The sequence below is a fragment of the Pinus tabuliformis genome, chromosome 2_1 (genome assembly GCF_031772625.1).
Source record: "Pinus tabuliformis cultivar Carrire ecotype Pingquan chromosome 2_1, CPIR1, whole genome shotgun sequence".
In the NCBI taxonomy this organism is placed as follows: domain Eukaryota; kingdom Viridiplantae; phylum Streptophyta; class Pinopsida; order Pinales; family Pinaceae; genus Pinus; species Pinus tabuliformis.
The window spans coordinates 199,104,584-199,114,897 of NC_142299.1; the positions used below are offsets into that span (position 1 = coordinate 199,104,584).

The 10,314-nt window shown below is 37.8% G+C and overlaps 1 protein-coding gene across 1 annotated transcript; it reads left to right on the forward strand.

The window, feature by feature from the left end:
* The first annotated feature begins 566 nt into the window (after window positions 1-566).
* Window positions 567-968, forward strand: LOC149199413 (putative 2' cyclic ADP-D-ribose synthase BdTIR). The gene has a single exon (XM_089400568.1). The coding sequence runs from the start codon at window positions 567-569 to the stop codon at window positions 966-968; it is 402 nt and encodes a 133-aa protein (XP_089256694.1).
* Window positions 969-10,314: the final 9,346 nt, after the last annotated feature.

Consider the following 10,314-nt stretch of genomic DNA (forward strand, 5'->3'; position numbering starts at 1 on the left):
GCCCATTTTCTATTTTTCCCCATAGTGGTGTTTAGGGGGGGTGTTGGAACTACTCACACCTACATGCGGACTCTTAGTTAGAGCATGGGACTGCATGCAAGATTCGTTCTGCAGATTTACTCCTTGATTTGCTCCTTTTTTAACTCCATAACTGGTTAGTTCTTCTGCATGATTTACTCCCTGATTTTCTCCTTCTTTAACTCCGCAACTGGTTAGTTCTTCTACATGATTTACTCCTTGATTTGCTCATTCTTTCACTCTGTAATTGGCTAGTTCTCTCCGGAACTTGTTGTAGGTGTTGAGTCTTCTCATTGATCACCACTATGGTGCATTACCTTGGGATCTTCACCCAGTAATGCTATATCATGAGGATTGTAACTTATTTTCTAATGTATCATTCTTTTCTTCTTTCGATTTTCTTTTAGTGTTTTTGCTCTGCAAAGCTGTGTGTTCAACCTTTACTAGCTAGATTCATCTGTGCAAGTTTTCTAACACATTTACAATGGCATACCCAACGCCTGCATCCTCGATCAACCAAACCCCCATGTTAAATCGAAGAAATTGAAATGGAAGATCAGAGATCTTCGAATGGTGCTTCCTCCTCTTCCACCGCTGCTGTTGATAAATACGATGTGTTTATCAACCATCGTGGAAAAGTGAAGAAGAACTTTGCAAGCCATCTCTACCGTGCTCTTCATTTACGTGGATTGAGACCCTTTTTAGATCAACAGGATTTGCAGGAAGGAGTACCTTTTCCTTCTCAATTAGAAGCCATTATTAGAAACGCCTCTGTCCATGTTGCCGTCTTTTCACCAATATATGCAGAATCCCGTTGGTGTTTACATGAAATCCTCCTCATGCGAGAGTCTGGGGCTCCAATTATCCCTATTTTTTACCATGTCAACCCGGTTGATCTTAGGTGGACAGATCAGAACAAAACTAAAGGTTATGGTCTCAGCTTGCACTAGCTTGAATTGAAGACAACTTTGGACCCTCGAACACAAGAAGAAAAGTTATGATATGATCCCGCCATTATTCAGAAGTGGAGAGATGCTCCTTCCTTTGTTGTAGACATAAGTGGGTTTGATCTGGATGACAAGTATGACGGGTAAGACCTCCAAACCCCTCTCTATGTATACACTATATATGATACTTTGCCCTATGCTTTCAATTATTTATTTATTCTATGTTGGTGTTTTTTTGGGTGAATATCTAGTGAAGAGGTGCACATGATAGATAAGATCGTTGAACGTGTGGGTAAAATGATTAGAAAACCAGGGTTGCATGTGGCCAAACATCCCACTGGGTTAGAGGACAAAGTCACGGATTTTGAAGCTACAGTGTTGAAGCAACAACACACCAGAAAAATCCAAGTTACGGGCATAGTCGGCCTTGGTGGAATGGGGAAGACAACATTGGCTTTAGAACTCTTCAATAGAATGAGTTCCAAGTACCATAAGTCCTTTTTTTTTATCGGATGTTAGAGAGAAAGCTAATAAAAGCTCATTACATTTGGTGCAAAGGGAGCTTCTTAGGGGCCTGACTCAAAGAGAAGTGGATATAAATAACATTTATGAAGGTATAGGGATGTTTGAAAAGCATCTCAAATCTGCTCATGTCTTGTTAATTTTAGATGACATAGATCATGATAATCAGCTAGAGGCACTTCTACCGATTAAAGATGTCTTAAGACCGGATAACTTTATTTTAATTACATCTCGGTATAAAGATGTGCTAGAAAGGTCAGGAGTGGAAGAGTTGTGCATTTATAAGTTAAGAGGCCTTCCTCGACAACACTCGCAACAGCTCTTTTGTTCATACGCCTTTTGTCAAACCAATCCACTCCATGGATTTGAAAATCTTGTAGATCAGTTTCTTCAAGTATGCGATGGATTGCCTTTAGCAAAACATGAATCATATTGGGATGCTAAACTTAATGAATCAAAAGTTCAAATGAAAGTTTCACCTGATATAAAGAACAGATTAAAAATCAGTTACGACGCACTCAGCGAACAGGAGCAGAAGATCTTTTTAGATATCGCCTTTTTTTTCATAGGAGAAAGCAAAACAAGTGCCATAACAGTTTGGAACGAATCAAGCTGGAACGGATTGCTGGGGCTTACAAATTTAGAGGGCAAATGTATAGTTGAAGTAGATGATGAAAATGTGATACATATGCACGATCAACTGCGAGACTTGGGAAGACAGATTGCAGAGGAAGAAACGCCGCGCCGTCTTTGGCGTCCCACCGGGAACATTGATGATTGGTTGCAGACGCAATCATCTGTAAGTCCTCAATCATTCATATTTTTATAGTAGTTAACCTTTTTCTGTAGTAGTTAACCCTTTTAGAGTTTTCCATTTCTCCATCCGTTTTTATTTTCAAAATAATTGAATTTAAACATGGCAAGCTGTATACAGTTTCTTGATTCTCCATTCGAATGAACAGGTTTTAACCAAAGCACGCGGAATTTGGCTGCTCCCTGAGGGGCATAGCACCAAACGAGTGGGGACGAGCTCAGAAGTGTTGGGAACCGGCGCGTGATGAAGCCTCGCAATAGACGTTATCGTTTTCCTCGTTGCGATGTCATGAATTTTCAACTTGTTGAGACTGAAGGACATCTGTTAGATCGTATGTTGCGGGTGCACTCACCAAATCTCTTATGGCTTTCTTGGCGTCATTGTCCCTACAAGTACTTACCTTCCTGGATTACAATTAAGAATTTAAGGGTTTTGAAAGTGGAAGGGAGTGTATTGGAAACATTATGGCAAGGCATATCGCAGGTAACTCTAAGTTTTGTGAGTTCAAGTGTGTTCATTGGCTATTGATCATGCAGCATGAAAGGGTATCCAATTATTTCCGACGGTTTTCCCATCTTTCTTACACTCGAAATGCTTGATCTTGCAAGCACCTTTGCAGTTGCAGGAATTAGAGATTATAAATGCGAGCTGCCTCTCGAGCATTCCAAAGTCCATAGGGCAGCTGAAGCACCTGGAAAGGATCGTCTTTCATTCTTCTTTCATTTTGACTAAATTGCCAGAAGAAATGGGTGATCTGAACTCGTTGAGGGCCTTGGTGTTACACGCGACTTCTTTGAAATCATTACCAAACTCTTTTGGTAAATTGAGGAACCTCCACCACATGGATTTGTTTGAGTGCGTGAAATTGAAGAGGTTGCCAGATTCGTTCGGCAGCTTGTCCAAACTCCACAGCTTGAATCTGCTTAGGTGCTATCAATTGGAGAGGCTGCCAGATTCCTTTGGCAGCTTAACGAACCTCCACACTCCACAGCTTGAACCTGTCTAGGTGCTACAAATTGGAGAGGCTGCCAGATTCCTTCGGCAGCTTGACGAACCTCCACAGCTTGGACCTGTCTCAGTGCCATCAATTGGAGAGGCTACCAGATTCTTTCGGCAGCTTGAGGAACCTCTACCACATAGACCTGCATAGGTGCGAGCAATTAGGGAGGCTGCCAGATTCCTTCGGCAGCATGAGGAACCTCTACCACATAGACCTGCATAGGTGCGAGCAATTAGGGAGGCTGCCAGATTCCTTCCGCAGCTTGAGGAACCTCTATCACATAGACTTGCATGAGTGCACTCAATTGGAGAGGCTGCCGGATTCTTTCGGCAGCTTGTCGAACCTACACAGCTTGGACCTCAGTTGGTGCAAGAAATTGGAGAGGCTGCCAGATTCCTTCAGCAGCTTGACGAACCTCTACAGCTTGGACCTGTCTCAGTGCCATCAATTGGAGAGGCTGCCAGAATCCTTCGGCAGCTTGAGGAACCTCTACCACATAGACCTGCATGGGTGCGAGCAATTAGGGAGGCTGCCAGATTCCTTCGGCAGCTTGAGGAACCTCTATCACATAGACTATCAATTGGAGAGGCTGCCGGATTCCTTCGGCAGCTTGACGAACCTCCACAGCTTGGACCTGAGTGTGTGCTATCAATTGGAGAAGCTGCCAGATTCTTTTGGGAGTTTAAGTAGCCTTAAATATTTTGATGCCTCCTCTTGTTCTAATCTAAGAATCTCAAGAAAAACATTTGGAAATATAATAACACTCGAGCATATAGATTTTTCCAGCTGTAAAACAGTTGAAAGTATGGCCCTCGCAACTGGGGCACCAAAGGTCCCTAAAAGTACTGAAGTGGAGGGGCACAAATTTGAATAAAGAATTGGCAAGTGTGATTGAACTCCCCAGTGATTTAGAAGTTTTGTGGATAGGAAACCCTTTGATGGACACGGCGATGCCTTCGCTGGGTGACTTGAGGAAGTTGAAGGAATTGAGTGTCGAGTATGGCAGGGAGTTGAAGTGTTTGCCGGCTTCGGTTGAACTGCCGAGTCAGTTGATTTGGTTGAAAGTGTTTGGTTGCCCCATAATCGAGCTATTCTATGGTAACGTTTTTGTTGAAATATAATTTCAACCGCGTCCGTTCGTTTGTACAACGCCGAAAACCGCCTAAGCAAAACCACTTAAACCTATCGGACCGCCTTTGGTCATCTGGCTGTTTCCGTACAGTGGACTCCGATACAATTATACTCAGCCACGTGGTCCTCTACATACGTCAGCAGGACTGACATTTTGGAGCCTAAAGTTCAGTGTGAAGTGGGCTCCCGAAATCCTCCACCCCCGTCCGATCTGCCTGATCGTTCTCCGCCGTCCATCAACCAAAGGTGCATTAAAAATTATGCGTGGAGTAAAATTCAAGTTTCGTTGACCGCCGGTAAAATAATTTAATGAATTAAATGTGCCCGTAGGAGTATTGGTAAGAGTTTTAAATTTTAATGTTTTTTATATATCGGAGGTATGGGCGCATATACATGTTAAGTAATTTTTGTATGGCATATGTGTACTATGTAAGTTATGTTTTTCAGCGTACGTTGACCATTGTGTAATGGAAACATAAGAAGTGAAAACGTGCTTTGTATTATTTTTTTTTTGTTTTCATGGGAAAGAAAGAAAGAAAGAAATTATTTTAACGTCCACGAGGCTAAAGATAGCCTATGGGACAGATTGCTTTTTCATCTGATTGATGTATTCGGCCCTTTTTTTGTGAAGCTTCACAATAAATGCTCCCGTCTTCTCGACAAACCCCTCGTTAAATAGATTATCCCAAGAGCTAGGGATGAAATGGAAGCTCGCAGCAGCGAAAGAATAGAGGGGAGCAACATGAAGTTTTTATTTTGTATGGTTGATTATTGAAAAGAGGATATATGCACAGCAGTGCTGGGAGTATGAGTTTTTTGGAGTTGCATATGTAAAGTTTTTTTTTACAGCAGTATGCGTAAAATAGTTTTACACCAGTAAGTGAAAAAGGGTTTTTACAGCAGTTTATGTAAAATCTTTTCACAGCAGTAAATGTAAATGAGTTTTTACACACCAGCATTGTCTGAGGAGACAGAGTAAATATTTTGTTGGATGAATGTTGTTTTTGGTGAATCCCTCTCAGCAAAGAGGATGAATATGTATCAGACATTTTATTTTAATGAATAGAAATCATTTTCTGGGTGTGTAATACTCTGATCTCAGTCATTTTTTTAAAAAGCTTCCCTGTGCAAAGGATCCTGAGGAGAAAAAGAAACAGAGCATTGCCTCTGTGTGTTTAATTTTTTTTGTTTTTGGGATTTTACCAGAAAAATCCCCAACATAATCGAGCTATTCTATGATAACGTTTTATACCCAACGTTGAGAAATTAATGTTAGAGGAGTGTATTAATCTGGTGGAGGTTGGAACATTAGCCAAGAGACTCACAGAGGTGTACTTGCTCCGGTTGATAATTTGAGAAGTATAGAAGGCCTTTGAGGTCTTCAAGGCTTCGAGAGGTAGAGATTGAAAAGTGCGATGAACTTCAGCTGCCGCCGGGTGTAGCAGAGACGCTGAAGCAAAACCTTGTGACACTCATGCTGTGGTAGTAAGAGAAATTAAAATTTTCAAATTGCAATTCAAGTAAAATGGAGTAAAATATTATATAGTGAATATGTTTTTCATATGTTTTTTAAATTTATATTTAAAAGATATTTTCACAAAAAAACTATTTTCATTAAATATGAAAATTAGTTATATATTTTTTTATTTTAAATATTAAGTTATAACATCAACAAATTGCAAATGAGATCTATTAAAGTAATTTGTTAAATGAAATTAATTGAAATAGTAATGGATTTGTTTAGTTTTTTAAAAACTTGCTTTTTAATATTTGTAAATTTTATTGAAATTAATGTAAATTAAATAAAAATAAAAATAAAATTTAATGTATAATTTTTAATTATAAATTATTATAAATATATATTTAATTTTCTCAAATATTATTATTTTATTTTTATATTATATTATATCGTTAAAAAAAACTTACAAATATTAATATTAAAGTTAAAATATTTTGTAATAATTATAAATTTATATAAACATATATTTAATTTCGATAAATATTAGTTTTTGTGTTTTTGTTATATTTAATTCATTTTTATTATATTTTAATTTTTTTTCACAAATTTATGAAAAAAGTTTATCCAAAAATAAAATTTATCGTTTAATTGACATAAATATATATAAACATATATGTTTGTGGTTTGTAACCATGTTTGTCGTTCATAACAATGTTTGTGGTTCATAACAAAAATGTGTTATGGGTTTGAATTGTATTAATAATAATTATATTGAATGTTAACATACTAAAAACCATATTAACATAAGAAAGAAAATTTATAGTTAAATTAGCATTTGTATTAATACAAGAAGGAAAATTCATGGCTAAATTAAAGATGCTAGAGAAGACTTGTCTTTCAATTTGGGTTGTATAATTTGAATGTGCTCGAGCATAATTCTTCCTTTGTCCTGAGGATCACATGGTTTGAAACATCGACCAAATCTCAATGATGTGATTATTCCGAAAGACAATCTCATTAGCATAAGTCTTCTTTGGGGAGGTCATGAGCCTCTTGCTTACCTACTTTGCTTGTGTATTTCATTTTTTCATTATGTCTTTGTGCAAACATTGGTGTCAAAGGAATTGGACTTGGAAGGCTAATCTAGAGTAGGTTATCCCCTTTCTATTTGACTTATGTAGGGACCTTCCCTATGACGTCATTTTTTAAGGCAACAAGTTCTAGATATAGGAACCATCTGATATTTAACGAAATATGAAGTGATACAGTTTAAGATACGGCATTGAAAAATAAGCAATTAGACAATCCATTTGATACTAGTCAATCGTTAACCACATCCTTTATGAAGTTGCATATTAATTAAAAGTACATCAATATTGAAAACACCTAAATTTGAGATACTTGATTGGTCCAATCTTTTATTTCTTTCTAATCCCCCTTTACCCCAAGATTTACTCTTGATTTAGTTTACTTGGTTTTAAAATGACACTTACTTCATTATGCGAATTGGTATGATTACCTTAATTATATCTCAATGGTTTTTTTTTATGCCAAGGGTGCCAATTCAGTCATGCCCTTCAAGAACTTCCCTTTGAAGTTCCAAGGGTGTCACACCAATCAATTCTTTCTTGATGCCAAGGGTTCCAAGTCGGTCGTTCCCTTCAAGAACTTCCTTTTGAAGTTCCAAGGGTTCCATGTCACTTGGCCTTCAAACATCCAATGACTACGAGGGGAAGAACTAGGCGCGACGACAGAGACTTCTATCTTCTCCTAGGTTTCTATCTATAGTGAGACTAATGGTGTTGGGGATTGAAGAATTCGCTTCGATGTGCACCCCCTGTAAAATCCCCATGAACGACCCAATCTGGCGACTACCCCCACGACATCCTGATTGTTATGAAACCAGCTCAAGAAAAGATAGGAAAGATAGATCAACGCCTTAGAATTCAGCCTCTTCGAGGGGGAAACCTCCTTTACACTACATAAATGAACAATTCTTGGATGATTCAAATGAAAAGACCTCCTTTCCATATATAGGAGTCTAAGGGGTCATAACATAATCAGAGCCGACATAACAATAATAATGTAAGGGCACAATAATAACAATAGTGGGCTTCTATGGGGCACAATAGTAACAATATGGGCACTACATGGGTACATCAATATAATAAGTGGGTTGTACTAATAACAATAAGGGGTTACACTAGTAGTATAGGGGCCTAATACTGATCTTCAAGGTGAAGGTACCCCAATACTTCTAGCCCAAGTCACAGCGGGAGTGCTAGCATGCGGAATCAGTCACATTATCCCACCCCTCCCATAAGGGTCCATCTATCTATATAGTCATGTCACCCATTAATCCGAACTTATGCATAAACAAAACAAAATACAAATATAAACATCAACACGGAGATGCAACAAAAATAGATCTCCATTTCATTAATATCAAAGAACTAAAAGATGATTACATACAGAATGGAAATAAACCAGCTCGGGTAATGGTATCTTATCTTTGAGATGAGATGTAGTGGCTACATGCCTATGAACTATGTTACAATGAGGCTCGAGGGTCTTTTTATTATTGAATAACAAAGATAAACACTGAACAATGAAAACCCTAACCCTAGGAGATGGAACAACAAGAATTTGTTGGCATTATGACTAATGCGTTGTCATTGAAGACAACCTACTTGATGAACATGTCAACAGGATGTGTCTACATGTGACAAAGAGTTTGGTCAAAGGCATAGCATTATTAATCTAGGTTGTCATTGATGTTAATATGGCATTGACCGATATGTCAATATTACTGAGATGGCTAATGATAGTTAAAACTCTTATTTGAAAGGATATCATGAATGAAGATGTCAAGCCACTAAGAAGAAGTTTCGTCCTAGATGCCTATTGTTCATAATGGATCACTGTAATATCATGATGACATATATGGTGACATTACATTTGATGACATGGAAAATGAAGGAATTGGAGATCACTTGATGGCATGATGATTAAAGACATAACAATTGGAGACCTCACTTAAAAACACTTGGTGACAAAGAAGAAGCTTTTACTGTCCCAATCATTTATGCACTAAATAACGACCAGTCACATTGAATTTTTTTTTTCACCTCCTTAGAGGCAGAATCTCATTATGAGACCTACACCATATTTTAGAGCATAATTTTGTTTTTCCAATGAGCTATTACACAACCCGAAACTCCAAGCGGTTTGAAAGTTATGAAATTTTGAAGTTATTTTATTAAATCTGGACATGGAGTTGACCTCAACCTACACAAGTCGGCCTCCAAATAGAAGACGTGACTGTTCATTTCAAGGATGGAAAGGGTATATAAAGAGAGGCTCGAACCTCTGTTTTTCTCAAGTAATTTCAGTGAAAACGCAGAGAAAAAGGACCAAACAACTAGGAGGTTGATGAGGATGTTTTAAGATCACAATTTTGGCATTTTCAGTGATTAAAATATTCTTAAAGAGTTCAGACTTAAGGACAAAAGAATAGAACTTGTGACAACCACCTTTAGAGGATTATTTGTAATAAATATATCTTTATCTTAGGACCTCTTTCACCTTTTGGAGAAGCACAGATCATTGTTTGACAATATTGTGTGGCTCAGATAGACATTCTTTCAAGAACAGTCTCCTATGGATAGATTGCAGAGTCTTGTGCCTTGGTTTTTTATGAAAGAAGACTTTGGGATAGAAAACAGTCCTGCCATAATTCAGACAACAGACTTTGGATACCTTTCAAGGCCTCGGACAATTACTTGGGAAGAAGCTCGGTCAATCTGTCTTTATCTCGGTCTGTGGAAGACACTCATAACAAAATTTCGTTGGATATTGATAGGCTGCTACAACAATAAGGAGATGAAGATCAAAGTGTTTGGGTGTGCAAGTGATGAATATTTCATGAATAGTTAGATCTGAAGCAAGTGTGCATGTAATGGGCTAGTAATGTATTGTTTTATCTCAAACTAAGTATGCACCTAGGAATTTGATGATGGATCAGATCTAATAGATCTGAAATGACTACATTGATAATGAATTGATTTGATTTGTAACATTTATGTCTCACACGTGTTTTATTATGTATGTCGAGAGATGGGTTTTGTTCTGAAGGTCTAATGTGCAGCGAAGCTATAAGCCAATAATTGCATATTTGTATGCAGTTTTGACAGCCTGAAAAGCGCATACATACACGGGTTTAATACTGGTAAGTCACGCATCGATTCATATCTATACACAGGTTTGATTATTGAAGAGCACATATACATGCAAAAGTGTTTTGTGGAAAGCGTGTATATAAGCTAGGGTTTTGTTGAATAAGATGTTTGATCAGTCTAATCAGTCTTGATGTGTTTCTGTTGTTTGTCAATGAAGTCTTACTTGATGATCTGGGCTTAATAGC